Source organism: Doryrhamphus excisus, chromosome 1 (assembly GCF_030265055.1).
Source record: "Doryrhamphus excisus isolate RoL2022-K1 chromosome 1, RoL_Dexc_1.0, whole genome shotgun sequence".
NCBI lineage: Eukaryota > Metazoa > Chordata > Actinopteri > Syngnathiformes > Syngnathidae > Doryrhamphus > Doryrhamphus excisus.
Window position 1 is genome coordinate 396,790 of NC_080466.1, and position 26,321 is coordinate 423,110.

Genomic DNA, 26,321 nt, shown 5'->3' on the forward strand with positions numbered 1-26,321 from the left:
CAGGCAGAAGACAACCTGATTGGGACATCTGAGGGTGCGTCATAAAGTCCCCAGTTGAGGAGACAGGAGTCATGACATGAGCAACCTTTGACAACCACTCGGCCCTAAATTTGGTGTGGATGTGACTGGCCGTGTTGGACTTCCTAGCATGTACTGTGTTGTTCTGCATTTTGTGTTCTCCCTGTTCTCACGTCCTCCCCGCCCAACGGCAGTCACAATCCCTGATGATGAGCTCTACGCATCGAAACTGCAAATGAACCACGCGTACGCGAGCCCAGGGGTGGAGCTCTCCCTGTTTTACACGAGGAGATCTAAAATGCAAATGTCACAATCTTCAGTAGTCCTGGATAGAAGAGGAGGGGGTTTATTGGGTTTCTATTTTCTTGTTAGTCTATTTTTCTATTAGGGGTTATGCAACTCTCAATTTCCGATACCGATATCAGCCATTATTGATACCAATATGTGTAACATGAAATATCTCCTGTGGTGGAATGAACACATGTGTGTTGTGTAAAGCATTTTTAATATCGGTTTTCATAATCGGGAAAAAATCAGATACTGATATCAGCTGATACCGATACCGATATGTGCATCATATAACATGACATCTCCTGTGGTGGAATGAACACATGTGTGTTGTGTAAAGCATTTTTAATATCGGTTTTCATAATCTGGAAAAAATTTGACACCAATATCAAATGATATCCCATTCTTATGCCGATATCGGCCAATAATTATCGGGACATGCCTAATTTCTACTCTTTGTTAGTCAAATGAAGTGGATTCTCTTCCAATCGTTCAGGTAAACACAGCATAATCTGTTATTGTATGGTCAATTGTGCTAATTTAAAAAGGTTCTCAATAGCCAACGTATGATGGGAGAACTTGGCACTGGCAGACATCAAATATTCATTCTTTTATTTAGATGAAATAATGGACAATTTTAAATGATCAAAGCGAGAATCAAGTTTTGTTGTAGTTCTAAACATAATGAAAGTGTTTTGACTCACTATTTTTGTCTCTCCTACGAGGTTATGCTTTTTTCCTACGGCGTTTTACATCATTTAGCGACTTCCTGGACAGCCAATAGTACTATTCTTCCTGAAAGGTTGGCAACAGTGAGTGCTGCAGTCAGTGCTGCACAGGAATGTGCGGCATGGATACTCTGTGTCTCAACTTGCTCGTTTCAGCTTCTGCTTGCGCAACACAAAAGTGCCTTTTAAAAAATAAATAAAAAGGAAGCCATTCATGCTGTGTGAAATAAATTCCCTGGAATGGCAACGGCAAACTGTGGGAATTCATAATGTGAAGACAAAATGCATGACATTGAAGAGATACACTGCTGATAAATTCTTTATTATTTATCATATTATCTTTCATATGATAAACTGTGAAGTACAAGCTGAATGTCATTTTTATAGAAGAAATATACGTAAGCATATTTTACTATTACCAGTATTTTACCAGTATATTACCAAAGCTCAGTAAACACAATTTGCTCTTGTTACTTGATGAAGCCGTGTCAAAATCCCCGTACTTACTTTGCCCGCCTTGCGAGGTTGAAGGTAAGCCTTCCCGGTTTTTGCTTGAGAGTCCATCAAGGAAATCCAAGCATTCTTGCTAACCTTTGGATTCAGGAAGACATGGGCAGCATAGTAGGTTTCCTGTGTGAAAAGTAGGGTAGGGCGTGTCCATATTCATGCTGCTTGTAATATGAGCCTCATACTCGCAGTCACTTATTGTACTGTGACTGTGGACCTACCTGGCTGTGTGAGAAAATTGACCTTGTTCAGACGTACTTTGGATTGAAAATACATATGTTATTTTTGCAGTACGTTTTGCTTTGCATACTATGTCTGTACTTTACAGCATCCAAAATGTTTACTCTATTTTCTTGAAGACTAATTGGTTAATTCAATGTATTAATATTGAATCCGACTATGTGTCTATGCTTCACAACTATGCTTCTGTTTGAATATGCATGTGTTTGTGCATGCGTGTGGCCAACATCGTATATAACATGTTCAACATTTCACTGTCAGTTGGCGAATGGCTTGAATGAGGGTCAGCCTTACCTCAGAGCAAGGTCACCTTTTCCACATCCACTTACGCTACACTGTGCGCACGGGGAGGGGTGCTGCATATGAAGCTGTTAAACCATGACGTGTTAGCAACAACTAGCTTCCTGTGGTACAAAAGGTATGGATGGTAGGATGACGACAACCATAGAGGCACGGTGAGACCACACATAGCCACCATCTGTGCTGCGTCCTACCGGCTGGTTGTGTTGACTTGAAATATGTATTATCATTATCATTGTAGAAGAAACAGAAAATTAGATCGTAAATGGAGCACAGTGTAAGAACTACATTCAGGATTTTGGTGTTACGGTTTCGCTCAAAAAAAAATGACAGTGCAGTTGCAGAACTGCTGTTGGTGATTTTTATTTACACCATTTCCCAAGTCATTGTGATTTTTTAAAAATATAGTCAGAAAATTTCTAGATGGATAAACAAGCTATTGTATTTCATACAAACACTTGCATATCCACAAAGACCAACCTGTCCACAATGAAATAAGTTAGCATACTGTTAGCATGTTATGTTAGCCTACATCTCACTCTTTTTTAGCCAACATTTCATCAGGGCAGGTAAATGTTGAGCATGTATTATTAAATCAGTTGTCCCTAACCCTTTTACAAGATTTAACAACAGCAGCAGCCCCGTCTCGCCATAACTTTACCCCCCCCCACCCCCCCAGTGAAGAAGATGAGAAAGTCTGTGGCAACTTCTCTCTCATATGCTCATATTACCATTAAAAAGATTTTTGTGGTGATAGAAATTCTAATAAGGAACATGATTCCATTTTTTTCATCAAATTCAAATTCAAAATCAAATTCATGTACATTCATGTGCCCCATCCCGCTTTTCGCCTTGTTTTTAGCTCTGAATGAATGTATGGATGTTGTATTTGAATGCATCGTTTCCACTGTTTTTACTCAACTCTATTTTTTATGTATTTTTTCTTCACTGGAAAGCGTCTTTGAGTACTCTGAAAAGCGCTATACAAATAAAATGTATTATTCTTTATGATTACAAATCCAAATGTGGAAATAGATGCAGTCTGCATCTTGTCTCTTTAATACATTTTCATAGAATTATAGAATAGAATGCATAGAATGAAGTTATCATGAAGTCTTAGTGTACTCGTATTATTTGATTGGATTGTATCCTGAACAATTTAAGATAAGAGCCGGAGAGCAGAGAGCAGCTGACAGAGAACGTTGAAAGTTTTACTATGCTGCTCTGTAATATCCACAAGCTGATGTCTAATTCATATCTTCCACATTAAGATGAAGAGGATGAAGAGAGGGTGGAGGGATGAACGTCAGGGTGCAAAGTACAGCCATCTCCAACATGCCACTCTTCCTGCATCCTTACCACCTCCTTTGTCCATTCTACTAGCAAGGCGATATGTTGGATGGCTTTTTCTAAAAAGCCATTTATTGCTGGCATTTTGTCTCACGGGCACAGATCTGTTGAAATGTTTTGATGCAATATTAAAAATATATAAAATGTCAAATAGCTAAATGTATGCAGAAGCAAACAGTGGCCTACAACACAAAATGTAATACATTTACATTTTACAGTAATCCTCTCAACAAAAGAGGAGAAATATGACCTTAGGTCATTTTTGGACTTAAAACACATACAGTGTTAGGACAAGCAGTTATGCTGGAGCCTACCTCAGCTGACTTGGGTGCACCCTGGACTGGTTGCCAGTCAATTGCAGGGCAATATTTACTTATACTAATACTTGGATTTTTCTGTTTAAAAATGTATTGTTCTTTAAGTTAGCTTTTTTAAAAGAACTTAGCAAAATAAATTTCCCTTCAATATTTATTTGCGGAATTGTTGGTCTAATTCTAATAGCAGACAGTTTCTTTCCTCTCCCGGCGCTTACTTGGGTCCCATATGGTAAACTGTGATCAACTTCAGCATCTTTCCAACCGGGGATCCAAACCACATGCGTCTCAATGTGATCCTGCCCATTCGTGCAGAATGACAAAGTGTGTCTGAGCCAGATGGAGGAAGAAACAAACGGAAAGAACAGGAGGAAGATGCAGGACAGCCGGGTGGACAGCTATAGGGACATATAGGCACAGAACAGGGGACAGGATGCACCGCTGAGCGCTCCATTTGCTCCAGCTCACTGAGCTTGTCATTTCAGATGCGGGGAGGGAGGGAGAGGGGCGGGGAGAGGGGCGGGGATATGAAAACTTCCAGATGGTTGGCTCCTCAGTCTGTCAATCTTTACAATCGCGGGACGGGGGCGGGATATGAAAACTTCCAGATGGTTGGGTCCTCAGTCTGTCAATCTTTACAATCCCGGGACGGGGGCGGTGCTCGCTTTCTCAATATTTCACCCGGTTACCACACGAATTGGGAGCAGATCCCGGACAGCCGATCGGCCCCGTTTTTAGTTCACACTGTGTTTTCATTTCATGATTGAATGTGGGTTGGCGGAAGAATGTGTTTTGGGAGTCCCCGTCTCTCCGGAGCGTCCTTGTGAGCGCCGTTTAATCGTACCAGGATCAGGAGCCCTCTTTGCTGGACTCGCCAAGCCGCCAGGAATCAAAACGGACCCTAGGAGCGATGAGGAGGAACTACTCTGTTGGAGTCTTCTTACTCGGCTGTAGAATATCCCTTTTTCTCAGGTATGAATTATTTACAGGGAATTATTGTCTACACCAAAAGTTGGGACCACGACGAATAAACTCAGCACCCAAGTAATAAAATGTTAGAAATGTCAGTCCAGATGCTGCAAAATGCCTTGGAAAAATGCTAAGCACTAGATTTTAACATTACTTTAAAATATAAGTAAAAACTATAAAAAGTATGACAGTATATTACAATCTAATAATTGAATTTCTACTATGTTACACTCTTCTGTACTCTGGTATGCTACTGGCACATCTTCCACCCAAAATACTCCAAGATACTCCAAGATACTGCATGACTGATAAAAGAGCTCACTCTCTTCATGCCGTTGTTCAATGCAATAAACACACTGAGGTGCTGAAACCAACCTTCTTCCTGCCTTTTTGGAGGCGGGAGACGAGGAAAACAGACTTACATGCACAAATATCATATAATATTATATATTATATAATATATATATGACATATATTATATATTATAATATATATAGGCCAGAAAAATGATCCAGTTCATTTTTTCTATTTATTGTGTGATTCATTCATTCATTCATCATAGTCCAAAGTATAGGAATATGAGTGTGAATGGAACAAAAACGACCTCACAGCTAGGAGACCCGAGTTCAATTCCACCCTCGGCCATCTCTGTGTGGAGTTTGCATGTTCTCCCCGTGCATGCCTGGGATCTCTCCGGGTACTCCGGTTTCCTCCCACATTCCAAAAACATGCTAGGTTAATTGGCCACTCCAAATTGTCCATAGGGTTAGGGTTAGGGTGTTAGGGTTAGGGTGTTAGGGTGTTAGGGTTAGGGTGTTAGGGTTAGGGTGTTAGGGTATTAGGGTTAGGGTGTTAGGGTTAGGGTTAGGGTGTTAGGGTTAGGGTGTTAGGGTGTTAGGGTTAGGGTGTTAGGTTTAGGGTGTTAGGGTGTTAGGGTTAGGGTGTTAGGGTTAGGGTGTTAGGGTTAGGGTGTTAGGGTTAGGGTGTTAGGGTTAGGGTGTTAGGGTTAGGGTGTTAGGGTGTTAGGGTTAGGGTGTTAGGGTTAGGGTATTAGGGTTAGGGTTAGGGTGTTAGGGTTAGGGTGTTAGGGTTAGGGTATTAGGGTTAGGGTTAGGGTGTTAGGGTTAGGGTGTTAGGGTTAGGGTGTTAGGGTTAGGGTGTTAGGGTTAGGGTTAGGGACTGCCCTTTTTAACCACAAGCCAGGGGCATTATGGTACTTTGTGGCATTTTAACACTGTTCTTCATGTCATACTTTTAAAGGGATGGTTCCGATTTTTTGACATGAACTTGGATGACTTGTATGTATCTCCAACGGCAGCAACCCCCCCCCCCCCCCCCCCCCACTTGGTCCAGTTCTGATCCGATTTCGGTAGTGAAGAGCATAGTTCCATGTAGTTGCTGGCAATACATTTGCATCCCAAAAATGCCTACTCGAAAAAAATCACACCTCATCATTTGCTCAATGTTATATTTTGTCCCCTGGGGATGTCATATAAATTCATGTCAAAAAATCCAAACCCCTTTAAGTGACAGAAAAGGAAGCATGTTCTGAGACTATAGTTGGGATTTTGGACTTGGAGTTTGTTGAACCTGAAATATGCACTAGTCTCAATTCCTGTTTTGGTCCTTGGTGGAGGTTTGAGGTCCAACGAGTGTCTTTCCAGTTAGCATTACTCTGAGAGCCAATTCCGGGTTTCAGGAAAAGCTCTACTATTGTAAAAAAGAGATAGATTTGAAAAACTGCATAATGCATGACACACTTTTACATATACAGCCTTCTCTCTTTAATGTTTTAGTGCTGGTGTCTGTTTGCTTTGTCTGTGATAAGCTGTTGGAAGCCTCAAGAAGCATTTTCAGATTTTTGGTTTTAGTGCCTTGTACTCAATGTATTTTTTAGGTCATTCTACGAGAACAGCACTCTGAACAAAGCAGTACATCCCCAAAATAAGAACAATATCAGTTTTAAAAAACTTTGCTATTGTCGTTATCACAATGTGGATCACAAGTACATTCCCAAGTAAATGTCTGTAAAAGAACAAAACAATCTGCACTTAAAGCCGCCCGTACAACAACAGAGATTGCAGCAGGTAAACACACCTTCTGTCCTCCCTCTTTGCCATTTGCGGCAGTGGGAGGGATGGAGGCATGGGTGCGCAGCGCTGCGCCAGACTACACTGCTCACAAAAATGGCAAAGTGTGCTAGCCACACCCTGTTGGTGTGGCGTAGGCAGGTGGTCTACGAAATTAGAGCCCAGGATGTTAAGCATGACATGAAGCAAGTACCAGCATGGTTATGACAGTACCCTACCAAGGAATGGATACCTGAATACCAGACGTTTCACCACAGCCTAGTCCCCAGGATGAGGATGAGGGAGGAACGACAGAGGGTTGTTCCATCCTTCCCTCACTTGTGAACAGACCCGGACGTATTTAAATTCCTCCACTTCGGGCAGGATCTCCTCCCTGACCTGGAGATGACACTCCACCATTTTCAGGCGAGAAACATAGACTAGGACCACTTCACATTCAGTTGCGAACTGATCCAGTGAGAGTTGAAGATCACTGTCTGATGAAGTCGAATATCCAAAGTCCAACGTGAAGACCCAGTTCTGTAGCCACCAAACCCGATCCCCTCAACACCCTTGCTACAGCTAGAAGTTCTGTCCATAAAAGAATGAACAGAATCAGTGACAAAGGGCATCCACGGTGGAGTCCAACCCTCACTGGAAACGAGTCTGACTTATTGCTGGCAATGTGGGCCAACCTCTGACGCCAGTCATACCGTCTGAATTAGGTGGTGCAGCACCTGTCAAAATGTTGACTAGTTTGTCGTTTTGTGTCTCGAACAGTGTTGGCCAGTGTAAGGAGGTTGACAATGCTGCAAGAACTCGACAGGCCCCAATGTCGCCCTCCGATTTCCTGGACAAACTGATGGGACGAACATCGGGATATGATGCCAGAATAAGACCAAACTTTAAAGGTATCTGTCAACTGATTTTTTGTAACAATGTACTAATTATATGCGAGGAAAGTTGATACTGTATTTATGAATTATCTGCATTTGTGCTGTATTGTATGCCTTTCAACATTCCGGTACGAGGAGAGTGAGAATCACCGCTTCACAGAAAATGGCATGACCCTATTTAAACCTATTTACAGAACTACCCAATTGGAAGACTCCCGTATGACTGCATAGTAGGGCTTTAGAATTGGATTTATGTACAGGATGCTTACACACTGCAGGCATGTTTCATGTTTGATAATGTGGTATATGATATCCCATAATCTCCACTGCTGCACTAAGCTGTTTCTGATACACCAATTCAATACTGCAACTACCTTCCAATGCCACACCAGTGGAGCAGACCATCGCCTATACTCAAAATGTAGCGTTTTGTTTGCCACTATCGTACGTAATGCCTGTGACTCTACCTTCACAGGTCCGCCAGTCAATGTTTCCTGTAACATTTTCATCAACAGCTTTGGTTCCATTGCAGAAACCACCATGGTATGTACACAATGTATGTCATTTACCAATATTTAATACGAACTCGGCACAATACAGAAGCTAAGCAGCATAAAGAGTGCATTTGTAATTCCTTAAAAAGCATACATAAAAATATTGTTATTGTCCTGAAGATTAGCAGAGGGGCTGGTATTATTGAAGTTTTATTACAATTCGTAGACGTCTGTAATCCTTGTTATCCTGGATGGTATGGTCAGGGACAATTATATGCACTTCATTTTCAAGACGAAAGAAGTGAAGACCTAAACTGTGACTAGAAAGAATGGCCCACAGATAGAATGACACAGAAAAAGGCGGACAAAGACAGAAATGAGAAGAGACAGACAAGCAGACGGGAAGAGCGGCTGTGCAATGAAAACATTTAGCGACTGATTTAGACTGGCATTAGTAAGTTTACCTCCAAGTATGGCAACATACTGTACCATGTTTACAGATATTTGGTCTGCACGCATCTGATCTGGCCTCACACTGAATCCTCCATAATAATAGATTGGTTGTATTTGGTGCCTTTGTGGACACCCAAAGCACTGTACAGAAACATGACTGCCAACTTGGCCTCTACAGCTACCACCAAACACCCTTCACATTCATCCACCAGCGTGGGCAGCATTGGAGACAAAGTGGGTGAAGCCTAAGGACACAACAGCAGTGACTTGGACGGAGGAATCCGGTTTGAACCACCACCAGCCTCTGGTTACTGAACAACCTGTCACTTCCTGATCCACTGCCACCCCGCAAGGGGCCCAGAGAGCCCGTAAATAGATCCCGTCTGGGCATTTCACACAGAATGCAGAAAAGAAGGACACTGGCATAAATGCGAAAAGAGTCACACAGCAACACAAACCCAGCTATCACATAATGTGATGTGTGTGTTAAACTTCACACCCGTGTTCTTCTTCATGTACGCTGCCTTCTCCCCTCTGTCCGATACAACAGTCGGCCCTCGCCACTTCACACTTTGAATTTCACAGCTTCACTCTATCGTAGTTTTTAGTAAATCATGCACTTTTTTTGGTTGAGTATGACCAATTATTTGTCAAACATACGCATATTTCGGCAAATCTTACCCTTTTTTGCCTAAATGAAGTAAAATACAATAACGCATTCAGAAGATGCTAGTATTCTAGGTTGGTCACTTGTCGACAGTACTGCTACTGAAATATTCGGTGAGAGACACAAGCACCACGCTATATTATTGGAACAACAGGCTTTTATTGCAGATTTCAACTATCCAACAAAAGGCCAACAATCCCTAACAGGGGGTACTGTTGCGACCGTAGCCTACGCCAAGCTAAAAGTCTACTTGGAATCCCTGATGCCATTTCCTGTCTGCCATGATTCCCGTGGGGAATATATACACTCCTAATTCAAATTTTAAGACCAGAGGAAAAATAGCAAAAATAAAGAATGGGAGTGATAGAAAAATAAAAAGAGTATGCTGAGTAGTTTCTGGTATGCTTTTTCCATCAATGGAATACTAGAGCTTCAGGTTGTGCAGGGGTGTCAAACGGCCACTACTGGGAGATCTTACAGGGGTCATCCCTCATGACTGAAAGCCCTCGCCTCTGTGGGTTTTCAACAGCATAACACAACGCCTGCCTGACAGACCTGACAGAGAAATAACGCCCCTCCCCCATAAATAAAAGGCTTGCCCCCCGAAATCAACATTTTAGAAGTGAAAACTCAGCCAGAAAAAGATCACGAGGCAATGTTGCTGGAAAACAAGTAAGATGCTTGGATTAGCGTGATGCTGTACACCCCGTTGGCGCGGTATAAGCGCGGTGTAAGCGCGGTGTAAGCGCGGTGTAAGCGTGGTGTAAGTGTGGTGCAAGCAGGTGCGCCGCGCCTGTGCCTGGTCGACGAAATTGATTGATTGATCAGCTGTTGAATAGCCTCTTTCAGTTGAATGGTTGTTTGTGATCAATTTGTGATGCCAAAAAAAAAAATTCCCTCGCTCCCATTTCTTCTTTTTGCATTTTAAAGCTCTAATCAGAGCCTCTGTAAGATCCAATAATACAAAATGTAAATTTTTACAAGTTTACAACCGGTCCTACACTGTTTGATCATGAGTGTATATCACCACACACACAAGTACATGTCTTATTTATGTCTTTTGTACTTATACGATGTCTACTGGTGGCTAATATTGGGTTAAGGTGACTATAGGGGTGTTATGTCATGTCGAGGAAGCTCTTATAATGTTCACACCCATTTAAGGTTGTGAACAGATTCTCTATGCTCTATGCTAACGTTCCATTTATATATAAGGAATTCTACTTTGCAGAAATTCACTTATCACAGTTGGATCTGGAAGCAACGAACAGCAATAAATGAGGGATTACTGTAACTTCAAACTTGGAATACATCAACATGTACATATACGTATACATATACATGGAAAAAGCTGCCTACGCGTGCTATTGAGTTGTGTAAAGCAGTAAAATGATAACATTATCTAAACTAAAAGTTTTATGGCCAAAAAGGGAAAATAAACAGGTATACAGACTGCAAAGTAAGACTTCAATGAGGTTTTGACAGACAGTTCATACCTCAAAGTAGTAAGGAGAGAGGACCATACAGTATAGGGGCCATATGTTACTTTAGGATTACGATCTTGCTCTCCTCTTACCATCTGTCTTTTGATTCATTCTCGACTTTTTTCCTCTGGCATACAAGCGGTCCCAGTAACCTCATCGCATAACCGACACATTGAAATACGCAGTAGTGAACTGACACGAAGATAAGTTATGGTATGTTCCGACCAGATCCATCCATCCGTTTCCTATACCGCTTGCTCTCATTGGGGTCACGCTTGCACCAGATCATTGTTTGACTGATAAATAACAATAAGGCCGTGGGATCATCATTTCAGTGCCTACAAAATGACTTTATGAAAATCCAAATACCTCCATTAAAACACCATCTTCAGTCAGCAGCTTGTGGTTTTATTAGACGTGATATTTGTTTACATTGAATATCTATTGTAATTCTCTCTCTTGCTGGCTCTGTTTCTTTCTCACACAGACTACGAGTGTACATGACACACACGCACACACACGCACACACACGCACACACACGCACACACACGCACACACACACGCACACGGAGGGCTTAGATCCAGGTTTGTTCACTGTAGTCTGCACACGCCATCCATGTTAAACAGATTTAGTGCGGTTTGACTCTTTTTTTCTCCCCATTTGCTTGCTCAATCCCTCCTAATCCATCCTCTATCTGTATGTGAGAGCAGCACAAAGGGATAAATGATTGTGCCCCAGGTTTGTCCTCAGAGTACAATATTTCAGCAACGACTCAAGTACCCAGGCATGTTTTTATCATCAAATGTGCCGAAATGTCTGTTTCGGTTAGGTACGCTGCCTGGGGGGGGGTTGATCTCATTTGGGGGAAAAATGAAAATGTAATTTAGAATGAACAAACCCAACACTGAAGTCTTAAGAGACGCGTAGCCTAGAGCTCCTTCTTGTGGTGCCAGGGGGGCCCCCAGAAAAACTATCATGCATGACAAGGCATTCATTTAACGGCAGCAGTTAGTAGTAGCAGCTTTTACAACGACACAAATGTATGTTAGTTAGTTTCCTCTACTACTGTACTACAGTACTACTGTACTACTGTACTACTGTACTGCTGTACTACTGTACTACTGTACTACTGTGATGTGCCACTGCTGGGCTGAGATTCGTTAGTTAGGGCAGTGATTTTCAACCACTGTGCCGCGGCACACTAGTGTACCTTGAGAAACCGTCAAGTGTGCCGTGAGGAATTACCCAATATCACTTTTTATAATTAGCATTTATTAATCATCATTATGATATTATGTTAATAGTCAATAGTATACATGGACCCATATATTCCAATTGCATTTGGTTTATTTGCTGAAACGGAAAGATTTGAACGGGGATGGAATATTCCTTTAACCAATCCGATTGAGGTATTTTGTGCCCGTTCAAACGGAAAGTTGTCAGGGTGTTTTTCTTCTTCTGTTGTTTATTGGCGGTTGGCAAGCAGCTTTCGTGTGCATTAGCGCCACCTGTGGAACAGAATCTAAACCCTTCTATTTATTCACAAGTGCAGTTTTATTAAAAAATATCTATATTTAAAACATGTCTAGTTTAATAGAGTTTAATTATAGAATATTAGCAAGATTGAATTTGATCTTTTCCTGTTTAAATTGATCCCGGGTGCTTTCTTTCAGCGCATGCTCAGATATGACGTAACACGCAGATCCAGACATTCTTCAGTTTTAAAAATGGAGGCCAGCAATCGGCACTCTACTAAGCCAAGTTCGTTTTTTATTCAAACTAAATTTCAAGACTGGACAGACGAAAAACTGGCAAAACTGGCGCATTTTTGGTTAGTGGTGTGCCACAAGATTTTTCCAATCTAAAAAACGTGCCGTGGCTCAAAAAAGGTTGAAAAACACTGAGTTAGGGCATGCTGTGTATGCCAATGTTTCTGCATATTGGTAGTATACGTTGCCCTGTTGTATTTCTATTTAAACCTGTGCAACCCAAGTGTACTTTAAGTGTTACCACTTCATCTTTTTTTAGTCATATGCCAAGTGATATGAATCAATTGCCACAAATGATTGTCATGTGCATTTTAGGACTATCGGGTAAATATCTTCCTTCGCCAGCAGTGGAATGATCCCAGGCTTGCCTACGCTGAGTATCCAGATGACTCTCTGGACCTGGACCCCTCAATGTTAGACTCCATTTGGAAGCCGGATCTTTTCTTTGCCAATGAGAAGGGAGCCCACTTCCACGAGGTTACCACAGACAACAAGTTGCTCCGCATTTTTAAGAATGGAAATGTTCTATATTCTATAAGGTGAGTTTCAAGGTCATTGACACGATGTACTCCATGGTTGAAATTGGCTTTTGTAAGCTCGTAGGCAAATTCTAGTATTTTTCCGTGACTCATTTTGTCAGTTTCAAGTTATTTCAGCGACCGTTGGGCATTTTTCTTTCTTTTACAGAAGGCTACCAACAATTTTACCTACATATGTATAATCTTGAAAACATTTCACGACCACTTGAAACATTGAACAGGTTCACATTTCGCACAGTTGGACCTTAAGGAGGTTCTAAGGAGAGTTTCAAAATGCAAAAAGAAATGGGAGTGAGACAAAAAGGAAAAAGCCGCTCCTCAGTCAATCAAAAGTTTAAGACCAAAGCTCCAAAAGGTAAAGATGGCTTCCAGTGTCTGGAACTGATGTCCAATTTGTAAACTTCCCTTGCTATCCATCCCAGTTGTCAGTTGGATTTAGATCAGAGGAACATGCGGGATGGTCCAATTCTCTGGAAGAGGTGAGGATTGGGAACTGCAGTGTTGTCCTGTGGAAAAAAACAGTCATGACCGCATGGATGATGGCCTTCAGTCATGAGGGATGCTCCCTGCAACATCTCCACTTAGACAACTGCCGTTTGACGCCCCTGCACAACCTGAAGCTTCATTGTTCCACTGAAGGAAAAAGCACCCTAGATCATGATGTCATGCCAGTATCTTTGGAAGCCATAAGGACCAGGCCTTCAGAGAATAAAACTTTCTTCCATTTTTCAATGTTTGCGCTCTGAGAGAAGCCAGGCTTACGCTCAACAATCCAATCGCATTCAAAGAGAGAAAGCTTGCCTTTGCCATCGAGAGATCATGATTGTGAATACCTGCAATTTCCCCATTTCTTCTTTTTGCATTGTGAAGCTCTACTTAGAGTCTCCTTAAGATGTAACTTCAGAAATCTACAAACTAACTAAACCACAAAAATCCATGACATTCTTCAAATGTTTTGATCAGGAGTGCACATCTGAAACAAAAGGGTTCTGGTCAACCGTTCCACAGTCGCTGAAAAACCTTTTTTGTAATTCGGTGGCATCGAGGTTGAAGAGAACAATGCAAACGTTGCGTACGTATTCCAAAGTGTTTTCCCGTGCCGATGAAGACATGAGAAGCCGCTGCTCGCTGCTGCCGAAGCCGCTTTCACGCGAGACATTTTCACTTTGATTCAAATGAGAAGAGAACGCATCAAATCCTTGCGTAGTTTATTTTGAACATTGGTAACGGTTACAATAAATGTCATGTTTACACTTGTACACTTCTACATGGATGGTTTTAAAGCCTGTTACTGTGCTTCACTTTCTTCTCACTTGTGCTCTTCTGTATTTCTGCTTTCAGACTGACATTAACTCTGTCATGTCCCATGGATCTCAAAAACTTCCCCATGGATGTTCAGACCTGTATTATGCAGTTAGAAAGCTGTAAGTACTGTGCAAATATAGCACTTAGAAATCATTCTTCAGGGTGACAAAGTGACTTGTAGTCCAAGCAGCCGAACAACATCATATACACCTTATTATAATTTAATGCTTTAATTCAAAAATACTGTTCAGGGGCTCGATCCTGCCTCCTCCTGCTCTGGTGTATTATTTATTGTCATTGTAATGGATTTGTCTTTTCGTGCCATATGCATATTCCATACCTCACGGGGGCTTAAACTGAGCATGACATTGGATGTTAACCACGCCTCTGAACGTGCACCACCCGTTCAAACGGAAACCGTACTGCAAGAACTACAATCAATTCTAATTTCAAATAGATATTGTAACAAAATGGTGGGTTTGTGCAACAGCATGCATGTTAGGATAATTGGAGAGGGACTACTCACACGAGGCCAATTGTACCTTGCATCTAGTGCAAGGGTCGGCAACCCACGGCTCTGGAACTACATGCAAACAGTCTTTGTTGCTGCTCCCACACTGAGCTCTGTCATTTTTTTCAACACTTAAGTGGAGGAAATATGCATGAAATATTCAACTCATTGCAAGTCCGTGAATGACTGCGGATTGGATGAGCAAGGGAAGGGGGAGGGGGCCAAGTGCGTGCGCTAAAAATATGTCTTGTCAGTGTGCTACTTCAGCGGTGAGCTATCCGTAACCATTACAGCATAAAAGAAAAAGAAAAATCAACACTATAAATTCCAATGTACCCACAAAATGTAGAGGAAAAACCAGATTAGTCCATATTTAAGCTGCATGTGTCCACATAAAATGGCATATTGAGACAGCTCTTTACTTAACAGAAGGCAATCATCTCAAAACAACCCATTGGAGATTGTCAAAGGTCATTAATCAATCAATTACTCAGCATCGCTCATGGTGTCATTTTACAAACAAGGTATACCTGGTAAATATACAAACATGTACAAATATGAAAAAACATTTTACATTCTTCATATAATCATTGTCTTTTGATTTCTGACTTCACTCAGCTCCCCTAGCACCAGAACCCATTTACAGTATAGCAACAACCCGAGCCTTAATTGGATCTTATATTAAGGGCTTAAGCCAAAAATCAGGAGGCGGATCAAAAAGTATCTGCTGTGGCGACTCCGTAAGGAAAAAGCCCAAAGAAACAGACAAAATATTTTCTCTTATTATCATGTGTAGTGGGATGCACGGCGTCCGCGTGGTTAGCACACAGGCCTCACAGCTAGGAAACCCAAGTTCAATTCCACCCTCGGCCATCTCTGTGTGGAGTTTGCATGTTCTCCCCGTGCATGCGTGGCTTTTCTCCGGGTACTCCGGTTTCCTCCCACATTCCAAAAACATGCTAGGTTAATTAGCCACTCCAAATTGTCCATAGGTATGAATGTGAGTGTGAATGGTTGTTTGTCTATATGTGCCCTGGGATTGGCTGGCCACCAGTCCAGGGTGGACCCCGCCTCTCGCCAGCTGGGATAGGCTCCAGCACCCCCGCGACCCTGGTGAAGATAGAAAATGAATGAATTATGTGTACTATGTTGGGTAATAGGAGTGTAAAAATGACTATAGGGATGTTATTTCATGTCTAGAGGGTTATAATAACGTAAAAAACATATTTGGAATGTCGTAAACTATATTTTTCAATGCTTTAATTACAAAGTGGATTTGTGTAACATACCTGCAAACACACAGCTGAACCTTAAGAAGCAAGGTGGCGTATCGCTGTAGGCGTGTACCAGCTTGCACCAGCTGTTTCTGCTTTTTCAAAACGTCCCACGGAGCTCCAGCTGCACGTGGGCTTCTTTGTAGCTTCGTGGTCACTTTTCCTTCTTAGGAGAATTTGGTTTTTAGTTCTTTAACCAAGCTGGCTCATCCCAGAGCATGGTCACGTTAGCGCAAGATGTCATGATATTGCCATTTGGTTACCGTGGCAACGCATCCTGTGCTGGGCTGAATGATGAAAGAGTGGAAAACCTGGCTACTAGCTACTAGCTACGAATGACAAAAAGGCATAAAGTATCACTCTACCTTTATCAATTTTTGAAATGCAACCGACAACTCTAACATGCTCCTCCATTTTCACGTCTCCTCTTTCTTCCTCCTACAGTTGGTTACACCATGAACGACCTGATCTTTGAGTGGCAGGAGAATGGACCGGTCCAAGTGGCTGAAGGACTGACACTTCCACAGTTCATCCTTAAAGACGAATCAGACCTCAGATACTGTACCAAGCACTACAACACAGGTAACACATACACACATGAGGACTAAAAGGAAAGAGTTCAGCAAAGTTTATGATAAAAATACAAAAATGCCCTCCTAAGATAGCGCCTACGTGTAGGAGACCCGTGTGGACAACTTAGCCAGGTGAGGGATCTCCATCTCCGATTGTGCAGCAGCAGTGCAATGCCAGTCTGGAAGCCGTAAAACCTCCACGATGCAGACATTAAACATGGATGTCCGAAAAATAAAAACAGATCAAAGCCTCACGATACAAAATAGCTGCTTCGTGCTAGCAGAAAAGGAAAAGACGTGTCTTCGTGTCTCCTGTTAGGATTGTGGATGATGGGCTAAATTCCCCCCAAAACCTGAGTTGTCCTTTAATGTGCAAGGATCCCAACCCTAGTGCAGAGCAAACAAGTGGACCTAAACTGCTTAAAATGTGGTCTTGGTTGGCTTGCAAGCCAAATCTGATATGGTTGGGTTGATTTCAGCTGGAGTGTACGCTCAGCAAGAAGCACTGGGAATTCATAAATATATATCAAATATATAACACTTGGGACTGGAAGCACTGTCTGGCTTCTGCGTGTGTGCACAACACAAGAACTTCAGGGGCTTTTCATACATGTACTGTAGTATTTCAAGCTCACTGAAACTCTTGTGTTGACGTTTCCTTAGTGTGTTGATGATGCAATGGTGACTCCAATGCAGAGCGTGTTACATAAGGTTGAATGAATCAAGCAGTTAGGATGCAGGAAGCAACAGCTAAACACGGCGACTAAAGCAAGATACCAGGATGGTATCTGGTAAGTAAAGAGCATTACCAAAGAATCATTTCACAATTGAATAGTCCACCCTCACAGCTAGGAGACCAGGGTTCAATTCCACCCTCGGCCATCTCTGTGTGGAGTTTGCATGTTCTCCCCGTGCATGCGTGGGTTTTCTCCGGGTACTCCGGTTTCCTCCCACATTCCAAAAACATGCTAGGTTAATTGGCCACTCCAAATTGTCCATAGGTATGAATGTGAGTGTGAATGGTTGTTTGTCTATATGTGCCCTGTGATTGGCTGGCCACCAGTCCAGGGTGGACCCCGCCTCTCGCCCGAAGACAGCTGGGATAGGCTCCAGCACCCCCAGTGACCCTCATGAGGAAAAAGCGGTAGAAAATGAATGAATGAATGAATGAATGGTTGACATATTTGCTTGGTTAAAGAGCAACTATGAATACACCTGAGAAATGAATGACCAATTGGTTTCATTTTTTACATAATCAACCGTGTACATTATATGTACATAATGCATAGGAACGAACACCTTCTGTAGTAGAACACATTAGTGAGTGAGACACACTTTGTTGTTCAGTTACACGATATTGTCTGCTAGAAATGAGCCGCTACCAATTAGTGATTTGATTTCAATTGCGAGCACTAATAAATAGATATATAGATATATAGATATAGATAATAGATAAGTCATGGTGGTACATATTGCGTAGAAGTAGGATTGTAACACCAAAAGAAATTCAGTCTTGAAGATTCTTCAACACAGAGACCGCCATGCTGTGTGTCTGCTTCCTGCTGTGTGTTCTGTGAGCTGTTTTCTATATTTGCATTGACGTACAGTACCCCGAAGCTGTACACTGTGTTGTTTATGTGCTATGTTGCAGGTAAATTTACTTGTATTGAGGTGCGGTTCCACTTGGAGCGTCAGATGGGTTACTACCTTATCCAAATGTACATCCCATCTCTGCTGATTGTCATTCTGTCTTGGGTCTCCTTCTGGATCAACATGGACGCGGCCCCAGCTCGAGTGGCGTTGGGCATCACTACTGTCCTCACAATGACAACACAGAGCTCAGGCTCCAGGACATCACTGCCCAAGGTCAGTATTTCAGCTCTGCGCCCGTCCTACCATCCATGAGGGGCCATCAAATGTATTATGCCATGCACGCATGGACATACGCTGTTATTTGCACATGGTAGCCAGCCCTGATGAGTGCAAGTATGGGATTTAATTATTCAATATAATGACTTGGCATGCGTCCGTCACCGTTAGGGACGTGTGGTGTTACTAACGAGTACTCTTCACTTAACTACAGGAAGAGAACTCGGATGTTTAAATGGTTTTCTGCATGCACGCTCAGCAGAACCAACACGGTCACGGTAGCCATAGGGAGCCATGCATCCATCTTGGGCAGGCTGCAAAGCCTCGTATGATGCCCACAAACGCACCACAAGCTAACAAGTTCCTTACGTGGGAGTGACGCATTGTCACCCCTCTGCCTCCTCTGCATGCTGGCCCCGGCCAACAAATTTCTCCCCAAATTGCGGAGGCCGTGCATGTGGCGACACGTAGGTCCCGTTTTAACAAGGCCAGCCTGGGACGTCAGCTGTCAGGTCTCATTTTGCAGTGAGGCTCATTCACAAGCAGACCAACAATGAAAAAGAAATGGCAGGAGTGTTAAACATTAGTCAGAACGCTTTCACCCGTAGGCATCTCGCCCACTAATGACAATGTCACTACACATCACATAAGCTTTGTCTATTTTGGAAGGCCGGTCCTCACAACGTTTTTACTCTAGTTTGTGATTATAATATGACTTATGATTTTTAAACTAGGAATGTCATTGTTGCGTATTATCTTACTGTCTATTCAGAGAATATCATTTGAGTTCAAGCATGCGTGGATTAAGTGCACTGTGCATCTGCTGGAGTGTGTGTGTGTGTGTGTGTGTGAGTGTGTGTGTGTGTGTGTGTGTGTGTGTGAGAGTGTGTGTGTGTGAGGAAGAGCCCCTCAGTCTTGTTCTGGTATCTTTTATGCATGAGAAAAAATGTGACATGGAGCACGTTGTTACATAACCCTTATTAGCACTTCCACTGCTCTCACACACACATATAGCTCACACAACATGCGCATGCGTGCGTGTGTGCGTGTGTGTGTGTGTGTTAGGGGTAGGTTCGGGCATGCGTGTATGTTGAGAAGCAAGGAGGTTTATCATGTTCCCGCAGACAAACAGAGCTTTGCACTCCAGTGTGTTAAGCATATCTAAATAAGGCATAATTTCATTTTTAAGAAATGAGGTCACAACATCTGACACCGTAGGGATAGATTGCGCAACCAGTAGCCAGAACCCTAAAATCATGGGCCCGCTGGACAAGAAGTGTCTGTGTTGATATCATATGGGCTTTTGGATGAATGAACGGATCTTGTTGGTCCTATTTTGTCACTGCCAGGTCTCTTATGTCAAGGCCATCGACATCTGGATGGCGGTTTGTCTTCTCTTTGTCTTCTCGGCGCTATTGGAGTACGCTGCCGTTAATTTTGTTTCAAGGCAACATAAAGAGCTGCTCCGATTCAGGCGGCATCCCAAGAAGAGCAAGGTACTCTCATCTCCTCATGGAAAATCTTACTCCTCCATTTGTGTATTTTCTATCCACGTTATGAATGCCTTTGCAATGTCATATTGAGGAAATCCCAGGCTGCCTCCTTGTGGTGGGATGTTAGTATTACAGTCTTCTGGCCAGAGCAGGCAAACATGTGACTAAGCATGAGTTTATTATTTGTGTGCATGACGCAGCATGGCTGAAAATGCATGGCAGTAGTTTTGTTGTTGTCCAACCATCTAAAGAAGACGTGTGCATGATGAGATTGTGTGCTGAGAGGACCCACTCACCATTCAGTCACCCACAGGCCCACAGTTCATATTTACAGCCGAAAACATGCTTATGTTGGATTTATTTACATTCCGGGGCTTTTCCTCGTGTTTCCATGACTGTAATTTGAAAGCCATAAAGATGACTGAATGAATGAGTACTCCATTCTTGGTTTTAGATGGTTTTTGTTTCCCCTTTTTGATTTCTCTCCATTGACGGGTGTGCATGCTGTCAACTGGTAGAACAGTGGAGGTGCAGTTGATGCAGGTCAACTAGCCGAATCGCTCCATCGTGTTAATACCGACAACGGCCTCAAGTCATCAGAGCCTCTCTATGGATCTGTGACCAACATCTCCAGCGCCAACTACAGGGTAATAGCACAATCCACAGCGTGTGTGGGCATTTCGGCATGTCTGCGTGTGCATGTAGCATGATGCAAGCCGTGTATTGGAAGGCCTTCACCAAAGACACGTGGACACAAGGAAGGGCGCCAGGAGAGGAACTAGAGTCAGCAAACTAAAGAGTCCAACTGAGATTAGCATACTTCACATTTTAACAGCTAAAAGGGTTTTTTTTCCTGGAATCAAACACTTTGGCGTTGGGATTTGGTTGTGGGATGAAAACCGAATAAATCATCAACATTCTATTTACAAGAAATACCATTGGCACACAAATACAGTGGAACCTTGGTTAACATCATGAATATACATACATACACATAAATATATATATATATATATATGTGTGTGGGGTGTGTATATATATGTGTGTGTGTGTATATACATATATATATGTACACATGTTGTATATATACATACATACATACACACACACACACACATATATATATATATATATATATATATATATATATATATATATATATAAAAGCCCCCCCCTGCCTGTCCTCAGAACCTAGTGATGCCCTTGGTGCAAACGTAGTACAGGGATGGAAAGTCGTCATCATCATCCCAAGTAGAATGGTTTGACACCAATGCCATGGCCAGTTATGAAGCATAAGCGTTTATGCAAACGGAGGCCAAATCATGGCTCCACTGTACAAATATGTTTGAAGATGAATATCCGGCGGGACAGTAGACACGACCACAGTCAGAAATGCCAGTACACGCCATACAGAGCATGTTATGAAAGCGTGTACCTTGTTATGCAGTAGCCTGCAGTACTTAGTTGATCCTGGCTGCCCTGAAGCTTCTGGAGCTGTGAGGGCAGGACTCGACATGGACTTGAACCCGACAGGCTCCGCTAACACAGCATAGCATAGCACAGCACCTAATCAGGGAGACCGACGTCTGCCGTTCTGTATTACAGTACCTTTCACCAGCTTCATTATGAACAGTAAATTCTTATAAAAAACAAGGTTCCACTGTATATATTTGTTTGTTCCAAGATCCAAAAGGAATGAAATGAGAGAAGATCCACTGATGATTTCCTGATCCATTCTCGTGATCTTATTCAATAAGCTATCATGTTAAATTATACGGTCTAAAAATGAGCCAGTATATTAAAAGGGAGTGTTTGCAACATTTCCTACCTTTGGAACGTGCAGATATTACACCCCTGATCAAAACGTCAAAATCAAGAATTCACGTTTTACTCTGTTGGATCGTAAGGAGGTTCTAAGTCGAGCTTCAAAATGCAAAAAGGAGAAACAGGAGTGAGACCAAAAGAAAAAAATTCTAAGCAATTTGTGGCAAACAAACATAAACTGAAATATGCTGTTCATATGCTGAGCAAAAGTTTAAGGTTTAAGTTTTACATAGCTCAAAAATAAACAAAGAGTATTAAAAAATGTACCTTTGCCATCTCAGTTGGATTTAGATCAGAGGAACATACAGGATGCTCCAAAAGATTTTGGAAGGAATCCTTTTTTGACAGGCGTTTGACGCCCCTGCACAAGCTGAAGCGGCATCGTTCCATTGTGTCCAAAAAGCAGTTTCAGCAGAGTTTCTGCATTTTGAAACTCTACTTGGAACTTCCTTAAGATCCAACAGAGCCAACTATCACTTCTTCACATTTGGTTTTAAAATGTCGTGATCAGGGATGTGACCAAGGTTAGCTACCAACATTAGCTGTCAATCACGCCACAGCGTATCATAACACCATCCTGACTTGTCAGTCATGTCTCTGAGACTGCTATTGTGTGTGTGCGAGTGCCGTGGACATGTACGCGTCTCCGAGACTGACAGCCATGAATGCCAGTTATGTTCCTTGCCGCAAATCCATTTTTTTGCAGCTTAATTTGTTATTGAAAAGATCTTTTCTTTATTGTACACCACAACTGGTAAAATAGTTGTGTTCATGGTATTATTTGGGTGAAGAAAATCCCTTTTAGCTCAGCTAATTTAGAAATGCAGAATATGAAAAGAATCTGACAAGATCCCCCTGGTGTGTCCAACAGGAAGGGGAAACGCACGAGACCGGGCTGACCTCCGCAGCCGCTGTAACCTCCACTCCCAGCAACAGCAAGGACTCCAAGGCCAGCATGAACAACACTGTCACCGTGCTGAACGCTCCAGGAGCCACGGCTAACATGGCCCAACATCCCCTGGGAGTGGCTGCCATTGGGGGGGGCAAAAGCATCGAGGAAATGAGAAAGTTATTTATTGACCGAGCCAAAAAGATTGACACGGTATCAAGGGCGGGTTTCCCCCTGGCCTTTCTCTTTTTCAATATATTCTACTGGGTTCTTTATAAAATCCTTCGCCATGAGGATGTACACAAGTCGTAGAGAAAGAAAGAAAGAATATTGTACATTGTATACATGTGGAGTGCACACACACACACACACACACACACACACACACACGTTTGTACTGCAGCTCACACACTCTTCCTCTACCGTATAACCTGTGACCTTTGACTTCACGTTCAAACATTCGTCACTAAGATCCACAGACGGGACGACACAACAGTAGCCATGAATTGGAGTAGTTGGCACAACACTTCAGATTCTTTATGATCCAGTAGTGATAATATTTTGGTATCATGACCACATCCATGGTCTTAATGCCCACTTATAATGAAGTGCCTCCTTGTGTTTATTATTTATTATCACTTAACTTTATCATGATCGCTCAACAGCTGACACTTGAAATCGGGCAGCAGCGTTGCCACAGGAATAATAATTATTTTATTTGTATGATCATTTCACACTCAAATTCCACAAATCCCGTAATGGAGGCTAATTGCACGTCTTTCAGATAAATGGCTGTTAGCAAACACTAACAGGGTACATGATGCCGATGTTGGGCAATGTCTCACGTGCCTCTTTGCAGCCAGTCAAGGCGCCATGTAGCATGGAAACACCAAATGTCAACAAAATGGACGTTATTAACTGATGAGGTATTTGTGATGCAGGCCTTCATACATGATCACATGGGACTGATATTCCACCACATGCGGGGGCACTGTTGTGCAGGGGCAGCTTTACAGTAGTAGCGTAGTCGAAGGTCCTGAGCGATGTCAAATCAGGTATGTGTGATCAATTTCATATTCAAAAAATGCTCATTTTAATATTCTGGGACCGTAATTGACAACACTATCGGACAGCGGCCAAATGAAGTAATGGCTGTCATCAGCCATTTTCTATGTTTTCTATGTCATCGTCTTTGCATACCTCTAGTGTTTTATTTTTTACTCTACTACTAGTACTTTCCGTGAGTTTGTCATTTGTGTAGAGGCATATGTACTGTGTACACCATCAGTTGAAATACAGTATTTCAATGATTTGGAATGGACTGACTTGAATTGCTTTTATATACAACCTCTATATGGAACCTGCTATAGTTGAAATAACCCAGCCGTGTAGTTAATATGAACCCAGCGTTGGGTCATTTGAACAACCCAATGTACAACCCAATTGTTGGGTTAAGAGAACCAACCCAACTTGTTGGGTTAAAATAACCCAACGCGAGGTTGGTCCTATATTTAACCAGCGTTGGGTTGAAAAACAACCCAGATTGGGTTGTTTTTAACCCAGCATTTTTAAGAGTGTAGTATTCGCCCTGCTTACTGACATTTTTTTAGTTTACCTTGAAAATGTTTGCATATATTTTACGGTTAAATGAACATTTAAGCTTCTGTTACCGTCACTGAAGACATGATTGTTGCCAAAGACACAACGTGGCAGCAAGACAGGATGTGGACACCACATTGGTGTTTTGACCCCCCCCCCACCTGCTCAATGAACGCATGCATCCCTGTCCAGGCTGGTGAAAAGCACTCCCCACGATATAGCGTCCCATTTCCTACGCTGTACATATTCCTACTGAGGGACGGTGTCCCGCCCTTCCCTTGTTGCCTCCCGTTTGTGGCGGCAACTCAAGATGCACGCCAGCCCTTTTGGCAGGTGACCTGCTTTTGAATACCTCACTGCCATTAGCACTAAATATGAACAATGCACTTCGGGTAAGGAACTTGACTAAAAATAAACTAAAACTTTGTTCCAGCTCTTCCTGTTGCACTTACACCTTCAGAATACACGTTGTTCTTTCTAATGCGATATATTATTAAATATTACACTAACTGTCATTTACTACCTGACTTAGATTGTAATTGCATTTCCATGATTCATTTTAAAAAGCATTTCACAATAGCAGTACAAAATGAAGAGAGTATTTTTTGGTATGAGGAAATGATGGGCAGGTCTGCGAGCTGAGAGGTGTCGGCAGTTTGAATAAGGCTTGCTACAGGAAGGACAATTGTCCATCATTTTCCATCATACTTCATGTGGTTGATGTTTTTTTTTATACATGTTCAGTTTCTTACATTCAACAAAGGCTTCTAGGTATATTAGATGGACTGGTTTATCCTTTGCTGCCACGCAAATCAAGACCTAACAACAAACAAACAGCACAGAATCTACCCTCCTCAGGCCACAAGCCACCTCCTCCTCTCTTCTGACTTCGGCCTGCCGTCGATTCTCATCCTCCTGGACTCCACTGCTACTTTTGACAAAGTCAACCTTCCCATTCACGCAGAAAATCACATTACATCACATCACAGACCGGAAACAGCTCCTCAACTGCCCCCCTCTCCAAAGGCATCCCTCAGGGTTTAGTGCTTGGTCCTCTCCCCTTCATCCTCTACCTCCTTCCCCTCGGTCAGATTATCCATCGCCATGGTCTCCAACTTTCCATATCCACTAAATTCATCAACCCTCAGACCCGTTCTTCTGTTTTTTCTGATATTAGCTTCTGGAGGTGAACACATATCCTTCAACTCAACTGTAGCAAATATGGCATCGCTCTCCTCTACGGCCGCTCCTTTGACCACTCTACCCTCTGACCCCATTGCCGGAACCTTGGAGTCATCTTGGACAGTAAACTCACCTTCCCCACCACCTCAACATCCCCCGCCTTCACCCTTCTCTCTTTCCCCGCAGCTGAAATGCATTCATGCATTCATGCATTCTTGCATTCATGCATTCATGCATTCATGCATTCATGCATTCATGCATTCATGCATTCATGCATTCACATCACACATGGACTACTGTAACAGCAATCTTAATGGTTAATTCTAAGCACAATATACTGAGGGACGACTAGTTGTTTCAGTTATAATACAACTCGTCCTAATGCTGTTGGGCTGTAGTGTTTTTGTATCCTTGTTCAAACAGATTGCTCCTGCCGTCATCCTACTCATTAAAGCGAAGATTCGGTAAGCCGGGTAGCTGCTTCTTCTTCTATTGTTGATTGGCAGTTAGCAAGCACCTCACACAGCTAGCCTGCTCTTGACTACTGACCACAACAGGAAACGCTACGAAGAAGATTGACTGACAGCGGTGTAGCCAATCAGGATTCAGAACACAATGGATGGCTTCTTCCTCAGCCAATAAGGACGGCTGTGGCTCCATGTTGAGATGATTATTGGTCTTTCTGCTAAACAAGCCAAAGTTCTGCTTGTTTAGCC

General features: G+C 42.5%; 2 protein-coding genes across 5 annotated transcripts in view; one reads left to right on the plus strand and one right to left on the minus strand.

The window, feature by feature from the left end:
• Window positions 1–26,321, minus strand: part of LOC131142212 (docking protein 3-like) — a 35,859-nt gene that overhangs the window by 3,665 nt on the left and 5,873 nt on the right. Inside the window, exon 4 of the mRNA XM_058091656.1 lies at window positions 1,542–1,664. Coding sequence (XP_057947639.1) covers window positions 1,542–1,664 — 123 coding nt within the window. The remainder of the gene's footprint in view (window positions 1–1,541; window positions 1,665–26,321) is intronic.
• Window positions 4,377–26,187, plus strand: glra3 (glycine receptor, alpha 3). 4 transcript variants are annotated; one of them, XM_058091657.1, is made up of 10 exons: window positions 4,377–4,717; window positions 7,564–7,694; window positions 8,155–8,222; window positions 12,864–13,087; window positions 14,429–14,511; window positions 16,622–16,759; window positions 18,401–18,615; window positions 19,968–20,114; window positions 20,630–20,758; window positions 22,807–26,187. In XM_058091657.1, exons 1-10 carry the CDS (start codon window positions 4,656–4,658, stop codon window positions 23,134–23,136), a joined length of 1,527 nt encoding a protein of 508 aa, XP_057947640.1. In that variant the 5' UTR covers window positions 4,377–4,655; the 3' UTR covers window positions 23,137–26,187. The 4 variants fall into 4 exon arrangements, with proteins under 4 accessions (XP_057947640.1, XP_057947642.1, XP_057947643.1 ...); XM_058091659.1 differs by having other exon boundaries at window positions 18,539–18,615; XM_058091658.1 differs by lacking the exon at window positions 20,630–20,758 and having other exon boundaries at window positions 4,378–4,717; window positions 22,807–26,186.

Bases quoted from the DNA above. Each gene is read 5' to 3' on its own strand.
- glra3 (XM_058091657.1), top strand. From the start codon at position 4,656: ATGAGGAGGAACTACTCTGTTGGAGTCTTCTTACTCGGCTGTAGAATA. The intron at 8,223-12,863 runs GTATGTACACAA...TGTGCATTTTAG, and splicing joins CCATTGCAGAAACCACCATG to GACTATCGGGTAAATATCTT. The intron at 14,512-16,621 runs GTAAGTACTGTG...TTCCTCCTACAG, and splicing joins TATTATGCAGTTAGAAAGCT to TTGGTTACACCATGAACGAC.